The 21,477-nt window shown below is 47.0% G+C and overlaps 1 protein-coding gene across 2 annotated transcripts in view; it reads right to left on the bottom strand.

The window, feature by feature from the left end:
• The window catches only part of GRK3 (G protein-coupled receptor kinase 3), a 59,377-nt gene extending 38,233 nt beyond the window's left edge, over window positions 1-21,144 (bottom strand). For both annotated transcript variants that reach the window (XM_088064909.1, XM_005524329.3), the window contains exons 1-2: window positions 20,981-21,144; window positions 7,523-7,599 (exon numbers count right to left, since the gene is read on the bottom strand). In XM_088064909.1, coding sequence (XP_087921035.1) covers window positions 7,523-7,599; window positions 20,981-21,093 — 190 coding nt within the window. In that variant the 5' untranslated portion in view covers window positions 21,094-21,144. The remainder of the gene's footprint in view (window positions 1-7,522; window positions 7,600-20,980) is intronic.
• Window positions 21,145-21,477: the final 333 nt, after the last annotated feature.

Raw genomic sequence — 21,477 nt, 5'->3', positions numbered from 1 at the left:
AGGGATATTTCTTTTCTAGGACAGATGTTGATATGGACCAATAAAAGCATCTGGGAATAGGGTAATTGAGAGTCAGAGCTCTCCAGCTCCTCTGTTCTGCACCTCTGACCTCTCTATCCCTTAAATGCACTCCTGAAAGTGGTGACACTTAATAGCTCCAGTAATTCATACTGCACTGACTGGTGCTGGTTCTGAGCTGTCCTGCTGCTGCTGAGTGATCCCACTGATGGGAATGAGCAGCACTGGCAGGCCCAGAGGATCTGCTTTATTAGCCACACACAGCTATGCAGGTAAAACTCATTAAAGCTGTTACTATGCCACCTTACAGACACGGCAAACTAACACTGCCCTATTTCACAGTGCTGTTCAGAGGCTTCATTAGCCCATGAACTGTTTCAAGACACATTGATAAAAACTCCATGGGAGTGCAACAGCTTCGGATTGACTGGGGAATTGCTGGGTGGGAAGAAGTGGAAATCAGGATCGTGTGCGAACTGTGGCAGTGCTCAAGGAAAATATTCCAGCAGGAACAGGCAAAGAACACCCAAGTGAGGAGAAGCAGAGAGGAAACACCACCTTTGGTGTGGAAGTCACTTTGCACAGTATTAACCACAGAATATCCAGAGCTGACAGGGACACAGAGGGTCATCATCCAACTCCTGGCCTTGCAAGACATCCCAACAATCCCACCCTGTGCATCCCTGGGAGCGCTGACCCAACACTCCTGGAGCTCTGGCAGTGCCCAGCACCCTCTGGGGAAAGAACCTTTCCCTGATATCCAACCTAAACCTCCCTCATGTAGTTTTAAGCCACAGCAAGGAGAGCTCAAGAAGAGACTGGAGAGGGCTGAAGCAACCACCCAGTGCCCCCTCTCATCCAAAAGGAATGAATTCTCCTACAGGCAATTCTCCAGAATTCTCCAGAGGCAAACCAAACACATCTCTGGCAAGAGATCAGGGTAGGTGTTTGTGTTTGTTCTCTGTAAGCTTCCCTGGAAACATCCAAGGGAAATGTCATGCAAATGATTTCTTATTTGTTCTCTCTCTTATAGAGTGATATTCCTTAACAAGCTTTTATACTCTCCTATGATACTACTTCAGTTCAAAATCCACAGTTTGCCTGGAATTCTTGAATTCTTGATAATTTAACCTAAAAACTATATAATTGCACTGCTCTGCTGAGATAAAAGACTTTTTCCCCATGCCTTATATCTTTCAAGAACTGCAGTGCATATAAATGCTAATCTACCAGGATGTGTACATTATCCATCATGGGACGTTCCAGATGATAGGGTATATATTTTTCCTATTTTTAATGCTCAGATTTAATCTGCAGCTCCCCTGGGAAATCACACAACTCAGCATCTTCAACCCCCCACAAAGGCAGGCAGGGGGATCAGGCTGCAGCCCAACAAAGAAATGCTCAATTATTTATCATCAAAAGAAAATCCAAAATGAATACATGCATTTTCAAAGTCCCTTTGGATACTCTTTATCCCTGACACCAAGATAGACAACTCCAGTGCACATAAAATCTACAGCAGGAGCTTCAGCAATACCCCTCAAAATGATCTTCAATGTAATTCATGCCAAGTATTTTATTTTACCACAAAATAAGAGGGTGTTGAAAGAAATGTAGCTTCCAGTAACACTGAAATTATAACATAATAAAGACATCTTAAATCTAACACTCATTTGGTGAAAAACATTGCAAACAGGAAAACAGGCCAACTTTTAGAAAGCTCAGAGCACGGATTTTCTCTTTCACTGTCCCCCCCACCCCCGTTTGGTACGAGCAGAGAATTGTGTGAGGAGCAGATCCCCTGTGAAATATCTCACATTAACGGTTTCTGTTTCAGTTTACAGCCACACAGTTTCCGATGTCTCCTTGTGGTTTGGGTTCTGTGTTGTTTTTAACTGATCACAGAATTGCACAAGGACAGAAGGGCTTCCACAGCCCCTGAAAACCTCCTGCAGCCTGTCCACAGCCCACATCCCAGGCTGAGCCTGTACTGAAAATTAGAAATACCATGAGGAAGAAGAAGATAAGTCTTCAAACAGCATTTTAAATGTCATTTTTTGTTTGGAAGGCAACTTCCTAATTTTGGTGGTGACTACTTCTGTGTGGTGGCTGCCAGGTCAGAACCAGAACCTCAGAATAAAACCACTTTGAACAAACAACCTGTGACCCTGCTTTTACAGAAAACCCACCAAGTAACGATGCCCCTGCTACTTGACTGCACATTATTTGTCATCAAGGTACCAGAACAGAGCAAAATTATCACAGTTCTCATGATACAGCTCAGAAAAGTCATCCCTGCTCACTTCACAGCCAAAAACTCAGGTGCTTTTCTTTACTCCCAACCAAGTTTTATAGCCTTCATTGTTATTTCCTCAGAGGACTATTTAATTAGTCCAGAATGCCAACAGCACATAGATCTTCTGCTTAAATTAAACAATAGCTTAAATAATACTCTAGGGAGTCACTTTTCCCAGCCTGTTATTTTTAGGCAGCTCAGGGAGCGTGGTGCCAGCAGAAAGAGGAAGAGCAAGAATGTTTTTCTCAACAGATTTTTACCTCCTATCTAATGATTAGCACCAAAGCTCTGAAATAATGAAATATGAGTCCATAACTAGAGAAGGAATCAACAGAAAACACAACTCACTGCCCCCAAAAAAATCCCACTGCAGCTCTTCTCACCCTAGTTTTGGTTTTTTAACAGAGTTGTCGCTGACCAAGCTGGAGGAAACAACAGCCAGCGGGGTCAGTTTGAGTGAATTTCCCTCAAACTGAGGAAGGCAGGCACAAAAGTCCCTGTGCAGAATGAGCTGCAAAACAGACCAACCCCTCTGGAAGCTCAGCTGAGGAGCCACAGAACGAACACGATCCATGGATCAGGACAACGGGAGCAGGGAAGGGGCTGAGAGCCCCCACGAGCCCCCGTGGGTTGGAACCAGCACTGATGCAGATGGCAAAATGCTTCCCCCCCATGCTGGGAAAACCTCCAGCTTGGAGCTGGTTGAGGAGGATATGGAAGACAGTGGAATGAATCACCTCAGAAAGATCATCCCTCACTCTGCGAAAGTGGATGGTAAATAAGGAAAAATAAAAAAGGTTTGTAACTTCTTACGTCAACTACAAGTTGTTTTAATTAGGTCTGCTTCACGAAAATAAAACTGAGACACTTTGGGGGGGGGAGAAAAATGCAAGTTACTTCCTAGGCAAGGTGGAAAACTTACACTGCAGCAAGACCAGCTGCTGAAACAGCTAAAATACGTCCTGTTCTCATCCTTCCCCCAGACCCAACGGCACTGCAAGAGATGAGAAACTGAGAAGGGTGTGAAGGAACTGCCACGTCCCACCAGCCTCAGGAGATGAGAGCAGCCTGTTTGCCTTCACGAGAGTCTCAAGCAGTCACCAGAGAACCCAAAGCTGAACCTAAGCCAGGCAGGGAGCTGTAGGGTGCTTTAACATCACATCCCAGGATTTCTAACCCAGCTTCACTCCCTGCCTTGCAGTGCAGTGTCTGAAAGCCCAGAGTCAGACACGGGAGTCACTGAACTGTAACTGGCAGCAAGTTTGCTCCAAAGCATTTAATAACCAGGATAATCCTGTTCTAAAGCAATATTATGATCTCATAAATTCCCTTGAAGGCCTTGGCTGCAGCAGCCCCTGATCTGCTCTGAGGGCAGAGTCTCTCTGAGTGTCCCCACCCCACAGGGCAAGGGAACATGACAAGGACTCCACGTGCAGTTGTGAAGCAGAGTGGATTCCACATGTAAATGATGGATATTGGGATACCAGAGTCATAGAATGGTTTGACTTGAAGAGACCTTATAGAATGAGACCATCTCATTCCACGCCCTGCCATGGGCAGGGACATCTCCCACCAGCTCAGGCTGCTCCTAGCCCTGCACAACCTGGCCATGAACACTTCCAAAACGTTTCTTTTTCTAAAGAAACTCATAATCTGGTGTTGTAGCAAACAGGATGTGGTAAAAGAAAACCAGCTAAGGTGGTTACGCACTCGGCTTTGAGACAGGCTGTACTTCCCCAAGAGGCTTCTGCTGTGAAGGAAGCAGCTTCTGAAGGAACAGCCAGCTGGGCTGGGCTGCCAGCACTGCCAGAGCACTCTTCTGGGTGCTTCCGTGAGTTCCATGTCCTCTGACTCACCAGGACATTCTTAGAGAGCTGGAGATCGTTCTGGAGCATCACTCAGGGGGCAAACAGAAGTGCCAGCACCAAAGGCATGAGAGCAGCCTATCTGCCTTCCTGGGGGAAGAGATGTAAATAGGGGACAGACTCGTTTATGCAAATCTGATGGAGCCTCCGGGCCATTTTCATCCCTGATGAGCTTCCTGCTCTTATCCTGATCCTAAAGGTTTTGGTTTCCAAGCCAGAGCTGTCCCTGTGACTCCCTGCAGTTGCACACCTGGCAGGAAGGGAATTTGGGCCAACCTTTGGCAGTGGAACCGGGAAAGCACTGACCCTAAAGCTGATTTTAGGGCTCACTAAGAATAAACACTTGCAGATGATGAGATCAGCACCATAATTAGACACATTCATAGGGAAACATCCACAGGAACGACTCCACACTGACATCAGAGCCCTTGGATCAGACAGCTGATCAAAGCCTGGGTTTACATTTGAAAGGATACTGAAAACCAGAAAAAAAACCCCAAAAAACAGTGACCTGGAGCTGTGAGGAAGAATTTAGGTCTGGGGGAAAAAAAAAAAAAAAAAAAAAAAAGAAAACAGTTCTCATCTTAGAGCAGTTGCCAAGGAAAAACTGGGAAGCTTGGTGCAGGCTTTATATTCAGTGTGTAAGGATAAAGGAGGGAGTGCTGGATGGCTCCTGAGTTGAGGAGAAAACAGGGATGATCCAGCAAAATTACTGGAGATCCAGGCTCATGAGACTCCTTGGAGCAGGAGGATCCTCCTGTGGGTCCCCCCACACCTGCCCCACCTGTGGTCTCACCACATCCCCCCCAGACAAAGACAAGAGGAGAACAAAAAGGTGATTAGAGTTTTAATTACCTCCCCATACTTCTTCTCACAGCCCTGTGCATAACGCTTGCCTAAAACTGCAGGTACTTTACCACAAGCAATTATGCTAATTAATGTCTGGAAACAGAGCTAATTGAATGGCAAAGAACACGCTAGAAAACGCAATCAAATTTAAATGAACAACTACAGCAAGGAAATACTGTATTTTCCAGCGTGATGCAAAGTCTGCTGTTAAAAACGGTGGTGTTCAGCTTTAATCTTTTTTTTTTTTACTCCATTCTAAATCCTATTTCAGCTTCAGAATTAACTGAAACCCCTGCACAGCAGTCACAGAACTGCTCCTCATTTCCAGGTAATAATCCAAGGCAAGTCCTGTTCCCGGGGAGAAGAGGAGGAAACCTCTCCTCTGTGCATAGAAACTGAAATGTTAATGAAACTGGGCTCTAAAATTCCAGGTTTAATGGCTACTACCAACATGGGGAAAAAAGAGCAAGATCTAATCCTTCCAAGGTTCCAGTTACCTAACTGTAATTGCTGTAACTTATCAAAATAACTGCAACAGTCCTCACTGTAACAGGTAATGAAAAGTATTCAATTACATAAATAGAAATATCCATTACATAGAAGATGGTCTGTTTGACTTCTCTTTTTAGAGAAAAAAAAAAAAAAAAAAGGAAAAATAAAAAAGGACTTCTTCATTTCACTGCCCCCAAAGAGACTCTGTTGAAGTCAGGCTATGTTTGGTTGCTTAAAATTCCGCTTATTTTGCAACTGCCAGGCTACAGCAAAATATTAATGATTCAGCACAGGCATTGGAGCTGAAGCACATATTGAGGTGTCAGTACAAGCAAACAAGGTATCTGTGCATTTACAAGGCTAAAGTTTTGGCCACAATAAAAAGTCATAGTTTTAAGCACAAGTACAGACCACACTCCAATTGTTGAAACTGAAAAGCTGCCCAAGACTTCCAATGGCTCTGAGACCCTTTAATGATACTCTGAGACACAGAAACACCAATTATTTTAATTTGGCAATACCTAAAACTCCCAATCCAGTGAGCTGCACACTGCCAGGCAAGCAGGAAGGTTTCGGGGTGTTTCTGCTCCAGCCAGAAGGGAGGCCAGTGAAAATTCAACCAGCCCAAAGATGCCCCCATTGCACCAAAACCAGGTACTTTGTTCCCTACAGCCTCATTTGAGACAGGAATAAAAACTCAAGATTTCCCAGCCCATTCCCCATTTTCCAAGACAGGAACAACTGTGCCATCCCAGCCAATTCACTCTCCTCAAATCTGCTGGACAAAGATCCCAAGAGCCCCTCATGAAATCCACTCCCTGCTTTTATTACCCAAACTACCACAAACATTCTAAATTTTATTCATAGCCAGATTTTTTTTTTTTTTCATTGACACATTAAAGCTCTGGAAAATTGACTAACCTCATCATTTCTGCAACAGCTTTTCTGGTTTTGAATCATGTTCAACCTCACTTCTGCCATCCACTGCCCACATCTCACCCTATTTCAATACTTCCCTGTAGGTCAGATTTAACAGACTGCTCAGTGAGGTCTGTGCTCATTCCCACTGCTCTTTCCTGGACTCTTCCCAGCAGGTCCATGTATATTTTTTTAATCCACTGCCAGGATGGACGCAACATTCTGCCAGAAGAGGATTATTTCACATGCCTCACTGGCTACAACACTGATTTTATATTTAGTCGTGTGATCCAGCTGAGCCAACACAGCCCAGGGCTGGCTGTCACAGCCAAGTCCCTGGCCCGAGGGTCCCCAGGCTGTGCCTGTGTGATTGCTCTGGCACAGGTGGAGAGGAAGAACACTGCTGCATTTCCCTGCCAGCGCTGCGTTTTCCCCCTCCCCTGGTTTATGGAGTTTTTGTCCTTGTCCTCGCTGTGTCACAGCAGAACACAGAGGCTCCTCGCTGCCGCAATCACTTAACTGAACACTGATCTCTGATGTTCCCCTTCCCTGGATCCACCCTTCCATGGAATACTGATTACTGCTCCACAAGTCCATTTTCCCAGCAGTTTCAGCCCCTGCACACAGCAGTTTCATCCAGGCTACATCCCCCCATGTTGTGAGCAAAAACACCACATCAGAGGGCCAAGACAACACATCTGGGATCTTTTCTCCTGCTCCCTTATCAACAGGCTCATTACCTCTGCAAAGAAAAAAAAGTTTAACCGATGTGTCACATTACATCGTTGACAAGCCCATACCAAGTAATATAATTTTGTCCTCGATGTTTCCAAATAATTTAATTATTTTCCCTGTAGTTTTCCAGAACCTGAAGTTGACAGATTGCCTCGCTTCGTCTTGTTCCCTTTCACAACGTTTCATCTTCTTGAAGACCTTTGTTTCACTAAGTCCTGTCCACCCTCCAGTGTTCTTCAGACAATCTACAACACTGACTTCTCAGCAAGCACCACAGAAAAATGTAAAAATCAAACTGATCTTGAAAATATCTACACAAGTTACATTTTATTGAGACATGACTTACCAATTCTCTGATGAAAGATCTTGTCGAAGGTTAATTCACCCCTTTCTTCGAGGTATTTCTGCATAACACTGCGGATACTGAAAGAAAAAGAGGGGGGGAAAAAAAAAAGAGGTGTTACTTGAAATTGCTTTTTTTAAACCTTTGAAGAAAAGTCAGGTGGAGCCTTGCCTGGCCTCAAGTGAGCTGATCCCTGGGGACATCCTGGTCACCATTTTATTCCTGTCTCAGGTTTAGCCTGCACAATAAAATAAGTCACAAGCTGCCCTGAGCTACCCAGGATCAGCCACACAAGGAGCCAACAGCAGCAGCTCCATTAGGCCCTGCTTGGCTGCAGCGCACTTAACATCTACTTTGCCTAATTTATAATGTCACAATCATTCACTTAAACCACATTAACAAAGATTTCCTTTATTTATCAAGTATCCTCAATATTCATTGTAATATAATGCCCATAAAAATTTCATATGGGCAACAATACAAGTACATAAATCTTAAAATCAATGCAGGCCAGCAGTGCTGGGCCTTGGTAAAGCAACTCTATTGTCACAGTATCAAGTCAAAATTCCATCAGACTTTCTCTGTTACCAATTTTAAAATCAATAATTTTCATACATCCTATTTATTACTATAATTATACTACTTCTTATTATAATTATACTATTTATTATAAAAATAACTTTGAACAAAGTACTTATGCTCTATACAAGGCCATTAAGTATCACTTTTATTTCTGCAGTAGCAAGACTGAGCAGCTAAGCCTTGCTGACCTCAGGGATATCCCCTCTCATGTGCTCACAGGGACCCCAGCATTAAAATTCTGAGAATCCTCCCAAATACTGACAAACATCTCCTCCAGGGAGGGAGGAAAGTATCCACACTCCTCCTCAGAGGAAGACCTGAGGCACGAAGTCTGAATGACTTGGCCAGAAAAAAAGTCTATAATAAAGCCAAGGACTTTGCTGGAAGGCCCTAAACTCCCATGTAGGAAAATATCCTATTAATAGTTTTCTGTGTATCTCCAAGTCCCACATGGAACACGGATCTCTGAACAGTGTGATCCAAAGCGAGAGCTCTGGAGGCCAACCACCACATCAAGTCAGACAAGAACTGGGAGGGCTGAACACTGTTAATCAGGTTCGAGGTTATAAATTATTCAGTGACGAACTTGCTGTTTATTTGTTCATTAAGAACTGGGTCTGCCCTCTGTGTATTTTAACAATATAAACAAAATATTGATTTAAATGAAGAGGGAGCAGTAAATAAGAGATCGTGGAATCACAGAATGGTTTGGATTGGAAGGGATCTTAAAAAACACCTTGTTCCACGTCCTACCATGGGCTGGGACATCTTCCACTATCCCAAGTCGCTCCAAGCCCCATCCAGCCTGGTCCTGGACACTTCCAGGGATGGGACAGCCACAGCCTGTCGGTGCCAGGGCCTCACCACTCTTACAGGGAACAATTTCTTCCCAAAATCCAACCCAAATACTTTGCCAACCAAACCTTCCCCTTTTCCCTCTGTGCTTGCAGAGGACCCACTGGAGATGAACAAGCCTGGCACGAGTTCCCAAAGCCCACAGCTCCCCCTCCTCCCCGAGCCCCTCGGCGCTGCCATCACCCCCTGGCACCATCCCGTTCCCACTGACCACCAGACCAGCAGTAACAGAATAAGCCTTTTTCATAATAATGACATCAAGAAAGCTTTCCTCTGCTCCAACGAGTGCACTGCAAGAAATTACATCAACAGATCTTCGGTCTAGACAATGGGAGAAGATAATGAAAATTTAACGTGCGACTGAAGCACCCAGGAAAACAGGGATTGTGTAAGGAGCAAACCTCTCCAGCGCCTCCTCCTCTGCCAACATCCCGTACTTCTGGTCTGATGGATAACGTCAAAGGAACAAAATGTCTTTTGCAGCCACAGAAACTGAACAAATCTGTAAAATGATCACAGGCTACAGGAGTCCGTGCTACATTCCAGCTCCTCAACGCTCGCACTTCTTCAAAATCATTGCCATTTATCCACATGAATAAATAGGAATAAATTATGTGGAGTGGATTATGACTACCCAGAATAATCACCTCCTAATTCTCACATAGAAGTTACAGGTAGAAATCCTCTGGAGTTCAGAGAATTGAAGCAGAGTCCATGTATCCTTCAGAAGGATGGAAAATTTTAAAATGGAGCTTAGCACATTCCACAAACAGGAAGAAACGTTCCCTCTCTGCTTCAGTCTATTGACTCATTAGTTGCCCTACACGTAAACAATCTGGGATTAAAAGCTGCATTTCACAGAAACACAGCCATTTCTGAAAAGCTTTCCCTGGCCAGAGATGCCATCAGCACAAACCACGCACTAATGCGAGAAGTGGCCGTTTCTGCACGAGTTCATCCCGGTTCACAGCATGATCCACCTTAATAGAAGCACTCACAGGGAGCAGAAACAAAAGTTGGCTAAAAACAAAATCCAGGGAGACCTCAGAAACAAAAGCACATCCAACTGGACTGCAGCAAAACCTTTTCTTCATATATTTTTTTCATTTCGAAGAGGAAGAAAACAGCAAACCACAAAAAATTCAGAAACGCTCCGTTTACTATCCACATACCACAAGTCAACTGAAGTATTATTCATGGGAAGTCAAAGTCAGGCCTAGAATTTGGTGAAAAATGCAGCTTGGACCCTGGGTACCTCTTTCTGGACATCTGTATCTTCACTGAAAGGGTGGTCAAGCACTGGCAGGCGCTGCCCAGGGAGGTGGTGGAGTCTGCATCCCTGAAGGTGCCCAAGGAACATCTGGCCATGGCACTCAGTGCTCTGGGCTGGGTGACAAGGTGGGGATTGGGCACAGCTTGAACTCGATGCTCCTGGAGGACTCTTCCAACCTCACTGATTCTGGGATTCTGTAATTGCTGGTTTAACTGGGGACACAGGGCAGCCCTTTGCCACTGGCCTCGGGGAGATGCCCAGCAGTGCTGGGGTGTGAGCAGCTGGGTGTTCTTGCACTTCTGAGAGCCCCTGGGTGAAGCTGCCCTCAAAGAAGGAGATGAACAAACACCCCAGGCCTGCAGAGCAGGTTGGAGCACACTGCCTGCCCCAAGCAGGCAGAAGATGACTTATCTGCATCCTCAGTAAACCATAAACTCTGCGAGCAGCACGGGTCGCTCTAACCTGGTCAGCTCCTCCATCTGCCCAGAAAAGGGATTTGTTTCAAGTATGAGCTGAACAGTCTGTTGAAAGGAGCTTCAAGCTGCATCTTGGAGCTCTAGTTAGCCTTGATCAAAGAAACCTGCTGAAAAGCAGCCTTCAAGGTTAAACTCCATTCTGGAATTAAACAGCTCGCTGTCTGTGAGCAGCCTGGCAGGGCACAGGCAGCAGCCGCAGTGCCAAGGTCGGCACAGGCAGAAAATGTCTACTCGAAAACATGTCTGAAAAGCTAAGAAGAAAACACATTATGTCCTTTCTAACACAGAAAAGGCCACGTAAGGCAAGAGCATCCATGATCCCTCTCTCAGACGAGTTCCAGCAGGAGCAGCAACGCTGCAGGAGCCTTGGAAGGGAGCTCAGCCAAAGCCAGGACCTGTCCTTGGCTGCAGCACTGGACAACAACAGCCACTCCTGCTGCCCCCCCAGAACAGAGCAGGGACAGCCTGCAACCCCAAGGAGAACATGCCAAGCAGGAGAAATGAAACTTCTGCTGAGTGTCTGAGTGTGTGTGCCCAAGGATGGACACTGGAACGTCCACAGGGCACCAAAGAGCACAACCCCAATGGGTGTGGGAATATGCCCAAAACCAGGATTTACAGAGGAGAGGAAAACAAACAGCACTCGTTCTGATACTTCCAAGAAAGATGGAGAGGGACTTTTTCCAAGAGCATGTAGCAACAGGACAAGGGGGAATGATTTCAAACTGGCAAAGAGGAGGTTTAAATTAGATATTGGGAAATATTTCTTCCCTGTGAGAGTGGTGAGGCCCTGGCACAGGTTGCCAGAGAAGCTGGGGCTCCCCCACCCCTGGAAGTGTCCAAGACCAGGTTGGACAGGGCTTGGAGCAGCTTGGGATAGTGGAAAGTGTCCCTGCCCTTGGCAGGGAGAGGAACTAATTGGGCTTTAAGGTCCTTTCCACCTAAATTACTCCACAATTCCATAAAAGTTGTGCTATTTGTTTCACACAGATTTTGTCCCTGAAGTTCTTCTGAAAGCAACTCACACCTCAGAAAAGGAAAGGGCACAGAACGAGGCAATGAAACTAGGTCAAGAGGCTCCTTACTACTGGCCTTCCTACTACTGGCCCTTAAAGGAGCTTTGAATTATTTATCATCAGAGCAGATGATTTTTTTTTCTTGTAAATCAATAAGAATTCAGATTTACGGGATATTATCTGGTGTACAGGTGCACACACGCCCACCACAGCTTGGAAAAACAATGGCCAGCATTAAAGAACCATACCTGCATTAAAAATGAGCAGTTCCAGTCATTAATATATTCTCCAACAGACCGAAACAGAAACAGGAGAACAGAAAAACAAAATAAGAATGAAACAGCAGCTTCACAGAGACTGAGGAGAGCTTAGTTCAGGATTTAACTCCACCAACACTTCCTGTATTGTCAAAAGCAGGCCATAAACTTTATCTGCACAGATCCCCAGTCTCTAAAATAAAGCTGGATTTTATTTTTTCCCTCCTCTTTGTCATTAGAGCAGGTACCATCCCTCTGCCACGTGTGCCTCCTGTATCCAACAGCACACTAAGTTCCTGATGGCGCCTGGCACATCCAAATTAATAATTATTTCAAGAAAATGCCAGATATTCATCAATCCCATGGCCAGTGCTTTGACTGCCACGGTTTAGAGTGCCTGTCCACTCTCTGCACTCCCAACATCACATCTCCACATCACAGCCACCTTCATTTATTCCTGTGTCAGGGGTAATAAACACTGAACGCTCACAAACCACTGAACCCATTTAATTCTGCTTCCTCTCAGGTTGCACTCAGCTCAAAGTTCAGCAGAAGTCAATACTTCTCCAAATGACTCGGCTCTCAATGCTCTAAAAGCTGCTTCACACATGGTCACTGTGGTTCCAGCACCTCGTGGGGCAAAATCCCCAGCACAGAAAAAAATCATTACACCATCTAAACTGATGTGTTCATCTATGACTTGTAAACTCACGGAATCACACTCAGTCTTGAAGGTCTTTCCCAAAGCAAATCCCTCTGTGAGTCAGTTATTAATCAGTGCATGTGCTCGGCCTCATCGGCTGACAAAGCAATGAGTGACCCCAAACTTTGATTTCTCTCCATAAACACAACACCCCACCTCCACGGGACTCTGCCATTTTCTGGCCCAACTTCACCCATTTCTGCCCCATTTTGTGCCTTCACACCCCCTGAAGTTCACACGAAGTCATTTCACTGCTGTGAACTAATGCTCTTAGAACTGTCGTGGGTGATTAACAACATATTTCACCCCAGAGCCCTGTGGGATGGAAGGGATTAGAGCTCAGCAACACCTGCCCACACCCCCTCCCGTCCCTGCATCAGCAGCCTCACTTATTCAAATTATTTTAATGCTGAAAGTTTACAAGGAGGGAGCCAGAAGCAGGAGCTGTGTAGCTCCAACTTCATGAAACACCAGCCCCGAGATCCTTGAGGCATTATCAGTGCTGAAATCTGAAACTAATATAAAAGCTTCTAAGTACATGAATTTTTCAGGAATAATTACACCAAATTGCAGTGTCAAGGACTTGCCCTTCCACCAGATTGCTGCTGCTGAGAAATTATAAGAAAGGGAAATCAGAGCAAAATCACATCTCCTCGCTCTGACTGCAATTAAGGCATTCGCCAATCATAAATTACTTTTTTTAAAAAAACCCCACAAAATTACTGAAGACGTGCCAATTTTTTCTAATCTTTCTCAATCTCAAATGTTTAGAACTTTCTTTGCAAGTAGCAAGTATAAACCTTGACTGAGAGACCAAGAACTACAGCCAACACTGACAAACGCTTCTGATTTATTTATTCTTTTATAGGCTCAGGATGCAATTTTACAGAGATTTTAAATGTTTATTTCCACTATCCAAATCCATCATAAAGTTGCTAAAATTGGACCAAAGATCCTGCCCCAAAGGCCTCTGAACTGAAAGCATGACAGGGTCAACAAGCACAATTCAAAGCAGTGGCAGAATGGCCCAGAGCCACCACAGCCGAAAGCGGGTTGTTTTTTTCTCTTTGTACAAGTGCATTTAAAAGGTTCAGCAATGCAAGATTGATCAAAAGTGAAAACCGGGATGAAATATTTGGCCTAACAATTAGATCTTTCAAAGCTCTTTTAAACAACAAGTTAAAACTATGGGAATGTTTCTGTATTTTTGAGTAATTAGGAAAATCTCCGATAAAAAAAACAAACATCAAAACAATTAATAAAAAAATCAGAGGACTGATGGACAACATAGAATTGCTTCAAACATGAAAATGAACAGAAGAGGATTGAGAAGAAATGGAGAAGCCAGGCTGGAGACTGGAAAACAACAGCAAATGATGAGGAGGCTCAAAAAGGAATGTCGCTCTCAAAGCTGTGTCCCACTCCCGTGGCTGTCCCAGCCATCCCTACTTGAGACATCGAAACACCCACACACGATTTGCCTTCTTTTAATTGAGTGATGGGATTGCTGAGGTTGGAAAAGCTCTCAGAGACCACCAAAACCCGCAGAAATGCCAAGGCCACCACTGACCCTTGTCCCCATGTGCCACATCCACACGGCTTTTAAATCCCTTCAGGGATGGAGACTCCAGCACTGCCCTGGGCAGCTGTGCCAGGGCTGGACAGCCCCCTCCATGAAGGAATTTTCCTAAATATCCACCTAAACCTCCCCTGATGCAACTTGATGCTGTTTCCCCTGCGTGTCAAGTGGATCTAACTCCATTCTCCACCACCCTCTGGACTCATCCCGTTCCCTGCACCCACCACCCCTTTTCTCCACCTAAAGCTCAGTTTCACAGAGCTCATTTTCCCTGCTGAAATTGAGGCAGAAACACAACAAACAGCAGCAGCCAAGCCACATCCCCGGAGCTGTCACGCGGATTCTGCACTGGCCCCTCGGGACAGGGGTGTCTTTCTCCAAGGTCTGAAGCACTGAGTGTTCCACTGGGTTCCCCGGAGCTTTTTAATTTCCCGGGAGGATGCAGAATCTGCCGGGAGCTCTTCCCTCATGTGCACCTTGAGCAGAGGTAGAACTCCCCGGAGCACCCATCAATTCCCAGCTCCCATGCCGAGATCCCAGCGGGGCTGCAGGAGCTGGGAGTGCAGCTGGTGCCTGTCTGCTGTCACACATCCCAGACTCGATCCCTAATGATGGCTTTGATCTGCACAGCTCCACCAGATCCCCAGAATTCCGCCCTTTCCCCGGCTCCCTCCTCAATAGGACAGGACACATGCTGACAGAACAAATTCCTGGCATGCTGGAAGGGGGCTGAGGGGCTCTGTGAGCCTTCAAATGCTTTCAAAAATTGTTATTTCTGCAAGGCATATTTAAATAGGTGTTTAGTCAGTATTGGAGTAATTTTTTTGGATAATGGAGTGAAGCTCTGTGGAAAACAGCTGTATTTTCTAAGCTAGAAACTGCTGCTTTTGCACCAATTTAGTCCAATTAAATTTTGTTATTTGATTTATGCACCTGGACCTGACGGCTCCTGATCGGCTTTCTACTAATTTTATTAATTACCAACAAAATAAAGCTATTATTGATAAGAAGATTAAACCAGGCCATTCCACATGATTTCACCAGAACAGAAACCAAGGGCTGCACACGCTCATGTCCTGATGTTATAGCTCCAGAGCTGGCTGAAACCATTTCACACAGGAAGGTCTGGGCACTGAAAAGCCATCAGCTATAAAAGGAGTAAGAGCTATAAAGTTCATTAATTTTACTGAAAAAACATCTGACAGGTCCCACAGCACCTGCAGCCCACCTGCACCAGGCACGGGATCAAACAAGCGCTTCACACCTGTAACACAACATCACACTTCACTTTCCCCAAAAACACATCTAGAATCATCCCTCTGCTTTCAGCACAGGAACAGAAGGCTGCACACTGATCTCCCCCCAGATCACTGTGATTTACCTTTTTTCTTACTTAAATTAATGACGCCCGAGGGAAGGTCTGTGCTGCAAAACATACGCTGAGATCCTTCAGCATCCCCAGGGAGAAGTAATTGGAGCATCTCTCTGAAGGCCAGGTCTCTCCTTCCTGTGCCCAGAGATGCTCCAAGCACTGGATGCTCAGGAGCTGAGACAGTCAAGGACCTCCACTGAGGCTTAGAAAATTCAGCTTCAACTCCTGCACCTGCTCAAGGTGCTACACGTGAACAAAGGTACATCAGGTATTTTCTAACTGGCTCCTGATCTGGACAATACAGATAATTACAAGCTGTCCTTCATCCAGACTCTCATTCCTTGTCTCTTAAAGCTCTGCAAAGGACTTTCATCCTCCTGTGCTCTCCTGTAGAGGCCTGTCTGTTGTCAGGGTATGGAACACTGCAGGTACAGTAAAAATTTAATTTCTGAGAGAGAGAGAACACCCAAACAGAGCCAAGAGCAGCACCCACAGCAAGCAGGATACAGCCTGCTATACTGACAGGCCAGAATCCATCCCCAGGCACGCATTCTTCCCAAGAAAGTGCTGTGGTACAAAGGTGATTTGAGATAAAAAGCAAGTACACGTTGTCAGCAGCCCCAGAATTCTGTATGCACACCTAATTATTTTGAGAGAGCCACTTCTTACTGCCTTTACAACCACACACCTCTGCTGACAGCAAAGCAAGCAGGGAGGACGAATTTCCAAGAAAAATTGCACTCCTCTGTCTCACCCTGAGCTATTCCACCAAAGAACACAAGTGTTCAAGCCTTTCTTGTACTCTTAGTTCAGAAAAATGCAAGTCTTTCCCCTTCCTTAAGCAGTTCCCAATGAACCCTCAAATGTGCCCTTTCACACTAGCAGTGCTAGATAGCAAGATAAGCTTTGGTTTACTCATTTAAGCTTCAGATTTTGGACTTCAGGAAGAATTTCTTCATGGAAAGGGTTGTCAGGCATTGGTTGGAAGGGGCTGCCCAGGAAGGTGCCCAAAACTGAACTTTCTTGCAGCAAAATAAAAGCACCTAGAGAGACACAGAGGGCTGACACAGGCGGAATAGCAGCAAAAATGAAAATTACACAAGCAATTGTCAAGAAAATTTTCCCAGAGACAGCGCTGTAAATGAATAAACACAACACGGAGGCGTTAAACGATGCCAGAGAAAACACCACCAAAGTCACCCAGACTGACAGCAGAGACAGGGGAAGGTGAGCCTGCAACCTGGAGATTTACAGAAGTTTCACAAGGTGCAAGAACTCCCTGAAGGCCACCTTAAAGAAAGAACTGAAATCCACAGAAAGAGCAAAGTAAGGCCAAGAGCACGGAATTACAAAATCAGAAGCAAGAGAGAACAGAGCAATGATGCTTAACCCTGAGCAGGAGACGTTGCTTGGACTTCAACAATATTCAGCACCAACAGAGGAGGAAAAGAAATCACAAACAGCTCAGGATAGAATTGGGAAGGCAAATTAACCTCTGTGTTTTCAACAGCCCTCAATCTGAGTTTTAACAAGCCAGTCTGAATACTGGGTAAGAAAGCAAAGGGCACATCAGCCACCCTACAAGAAGCAGTTGGGTACCAGGGGCCAGAATTCACCTCTACAAGTGAAGATGGGATGATAACTGAGGAAAAATGCCATGTTAAAAGCATGATTTTTAAGAAAAAAGTGACTGCAACATGCTCCCTTTTCCCCCAGCAGAGCAAGATTCAGAGGAATGCAGGAAACCAGAAAAAAGACTGGGACAAAAATCAGAATTAACTTGAACCTGAGGTAATTAGTGAAAGCAGGTTAGAAAAGGAAAGATGAGATGAGATGAGAAATATCTACAGCCTCAGGGAGAGAAGCCTGGACAGATGGATGCTGTGTTTTGTTACCATGCCCGTGGTATTTGTATACCAAAAGCACCCAAAGCTTACGTGATGTTTATAGTAAGAAAGGTTTAATGTCAGCTTTCCAGTGGTGCACACAAGAGGCTTCTGCAAGCCCTGAACCCTCTCCCATTTGTTACCTGATTTCTTGGACCATTTTTCTCAGCTTCACATTACGCAAATCCTTTACTCAAACCAGAACAAGCTGCTGGCAAATAAAAACAGCTGTTCTATAGTGCTCTTCCAGTCCCTTTGACCAAAGTAAGGGAAATGTAAAATTTACATGGAAAAGTAAAAAACCTCAGCAGACTGCTGAATAGCCAAAAAAAATTCAGAGTGCAGCTAATTTACTGCTTTCCCACCAAAACTTAAGATATTTGAAAGCAATGCTCCAGAATAAGACTCAGGTTTCATATTTGATCATATTTCCACAGGGCTGACTTCCTTCCCATTCCAGGCCTGATTTCAGCAGGATATTCTGCCTCTGACAGCCTTTCTGCCCACCCATGCGAATCTCCCTGAAAAACAGGCTTTTAGGAAACAATGTACAACAGAAAGATACCACAGCTCTTGGCAAGCCTCTTAGAAACGAAAGGAGGAAATGCAGAAGGGAAGGAAAAGCAGATGACAGAGGATGGAAGAAGGGTTGTTTTGTTTTGGTGTTTAAAAAAACCAAAAACACACTAATCCTCTTCCTTAGGCACTCCTGGCTCATTAGTGTTTTCTGTCCTTCCTCCCCAAACTGCAATATTCAACGATTTCAGGACAAAACCAGCCTGAGGATAATTCACAAAAACTCAGCAATAATCAGCCCTACGGCCAATAAACTCTTCACCCTCATAGTTTATTTGCTGCTAAGCCTTGGCCTGCAGCCTTGGAATTCATTCTGCCGGCACTACAGCTATTTCCTTGTAAACAGGAAGCCCCCTCAAATTTGCATTACAGTAAACTCATTTGCTTCATTTAGCCTCAGCCTTATCTAGGAAAGATAAAAGGGTGCCGACAGGTGTACTGGGCTCCAGCAAGGAGACAAGGGGTAAAACCTTTGTAATATTTCAAGAGGAGATAACACCAGCGCACAGGACCCGTCCCTGGGCTGTGGATGCCCGCCAGAGATAAACCAACACATTCCCGTGAGCAGAGTGCTGAAATAACGCAGCGACATTTATTCTCAAGCATGGATGTGATATTCCAGTGACCTTCCTGCTCTCTGTCCCAGTGACAGCCAGGACTGACAGCGGGGATGGCTGCACACCCCGCGTTACAGAGCCGAGCTCCTGCTCCTCCAAGGAGCCGCTCACACACGTAGAAATAATGAATATCTGGAAAAATTGTTTGATTTCAAACATGAGAGGACTCTGTGTGTTGTATTTTTTTACTGTTACTATATCAACCTGCCTTTAACCAGCCGATTTATGTCATTTTAAATGAATCACTTTGCCAGCGATACAGAATATTTCAGTATACCCAGCACATCATGTCTGCTCTAATGAGAGGGATCAAAAAAAACCAGCCAGAAGCCAGCACAAAGATATCTCACACCAGAATAACGGTCACAATTTCCTACTGTATGAGGAAATCCCTGGTTTCAGTTAGAAGCTGAGAGGTTCAGTCATTTCGGGCACCCTAGAGCCGTTTGTGGTCCCTGGCTGAGGTAAGTCCCTGCTCTCGCTTATGTCCGTCCTTCCTTCCGTTCCTGTGCCGAGGGCCTGGCACGTCCCTGTCCCACAGGGCCACATACAGCCCCAAACCTCCCCTCCCTGAAGGCTTCTCACCTCCTGCAGAGCACCACAGACCAGGGAGGGTGGCAAAGCCACACTTCTCCTTTAATATCTCATGCCAACAGGTTCTTCCACAGGCAGCCCAAGGAGCGAGGCACTTTGGCCACCGATCCTTTCCCCTTCCCTTCTACTCTGTGAAACTTCCTCTGGCACCTGGCTGCCTTTCCCACCTTGTGGAGCCAAATGCAGGTGAACCATCTCTCCCGGCTCAGGGAAACCCTGGCACCACGTCAATCCTGGAGCAGGAGAGCAAAGCACAGCAGGTTCCTCAGGCCTCGTGCTGCGCTTGCTACGAGGCTTCCGCCGCGCCGGGCACGAGGGATGTCGGTGCAGACAGCGGCTTCGAGCCTCTCCACAAGCACCAGCTGTGCTGATATTTCTCATGGCTTTGGGAGGGCTCCTCCTGCCCTGCAACCCTCCACGTCCCACCTTTCACCTGCCCACAGAGGTCAGGTCCCTGCTGGGAACAGGGAGCAGCACCGCTGCACATCACTGAAATCACCTGAGCGCTGAGACACATGAAGCCACCAGCAAAGCTGCACCTCGGGCTAACAGGACAGGCGAAATTTCATGGATATTGTACTGGTTTTAAAGTGTAAACACATACCAGGAGCAAAGCAGGCACCTTTATCTGTCCAGTAACATCATCCTCAACCAGACCTTAAACACAACAGCCAAACTTCATCACCTGAGGTCTCACTGCCTCTGCAAGGGGGATAAACATGGGCTGGCCATCCTTCACCTTCCCCTGCTCTGCAGCCTTCCAGCATTCCGGCAGAAAGGCAGGAAAACGAGTGAAGAAGTGGGAAGAGGGCTCTAGCGATCCCTGGCTCACAGCAGACAGCTAGGCTAGGCCACCAGCAGGCTTCCAAACTGCCTACACATTCTGCAGTAAAATTTGGTTTAGATTTTTCCTGTTGCAGTATTTTGTTCGCTGGCTGAATCTTCATTACATACAGATATATATATATATATACACACATACATACACAGCCATAGAAAAAAAGAAGCTTAGCTTTAATTTCAGCAATAAATAAGCGATGCTCAGGTGATTTTGTAACAAACACATAACCACAGGAAAAAGCTGTGTTTCTGCAGAAGAAAAGCTGCTTTTAAGACCCAAGCAAACAACCTCGGCTGTACCAGGGCACTACTCGTCTACTCCCACGGTGGGACCGGGGAAGGTCGGGGCGATGGAGCCCAGACCTGCACCGGCATCTCCGTTCCGTGAGCTGCCTGCTAAGGGCGAGCTCCGGCCCCGTCCTCCTCCCGCATCCCCTGTCAAACCCCATGAAGCATCACCAAAAAACCGCTCTGCAGAGCAGCACGGCCAGAGCGGCTCGGTTCGGTGCTACCGACTGCTTTGGACGGAATTCCTCAGCCGCCGGACGGAGCACCGGGCTGGGGATCCACAAACCCCCGAGCTACGGGGGGTTCGTCCCTGCGGGGACCGGCGTCCCCCCTCCACCCGCCGAGGGTCCCCGCACAAGTTGCGCCAAATAAACACACGCATTCAACACATCCAACACATCCAGCACACCCAGCCCGGCCCCGCGCTCGCCAAGGCCGGAGCCGGTGCCGGCGGAGGCCGCGGGAGCCGGGGCACGGCCGGACCGTTATGTCCGGCCCGGGGAGGGCGCCGGGGGCCGGGCCGGTGCCGCGGCGGGGCGGGCGGTACCTGGGCTCGGGCAGGGTGATCTTCTTGCTGGCCCTGGCCGCCGGGGTGCTCTTGCTCTTCTCCATCGCCATCAGGTAGCTGACATCGGCCAGCACCGCCTCCAGGTCCGCCATGTTCCCGCTCCGCCGCCGGGCTGCAGATGGAGGCTCCGCCGGGGCAGCCGCCCCCGGGGCGGGGGGTGGCGGCGGGGGGGCGGCGGCGGCTCCGCCGGTGCGGCCGAGCGGCTCCCGGTGCGCGTGTGCGGAGCGCGGGGACCGCTCCCGCCTCCCGCCCCGCGCCCCGGGCGGGCGGCAGGAGGGACGGACAGACGGCCGGACGGACGGCGCAGGGAGGGAGGCAGGCAGGCAGCGAAGGAAGGAGGGAGCCCCCGCCGCGCCCCCTCAGCGCCCGCCCGCCCCCGCCGGGCCCATGGCGGCGGCCGGTCCGCCCCCGCCGCTCGCAGCCTGCGCGGCCCCCGCGGCCCCGGGCCCGCCGCTCGCAGCGCGCGCGGCCGTGGG

This window comes from Pseudopodoces humilis, chromosome 20 (assembly GCF_049639895.1).
Source record: "Pseudopodoces humilis isolate 2021_Gansu_Grassland_sample_001 chromosome 20, ASM4963989v1, whole genome shotgun sequence".
NCBI classification, from domain to species: Eukaryota; Metazoa; Chordata; class Aves; order Passeriformes; family Paridae; genus Pseudopodoces; species Pseudopodoces humilis.
The sequence above is the reverse complement of the archived record's forward strand: the minus strand, read 5'-3'. Positions and strand labels throughout refer to the sequence as shown.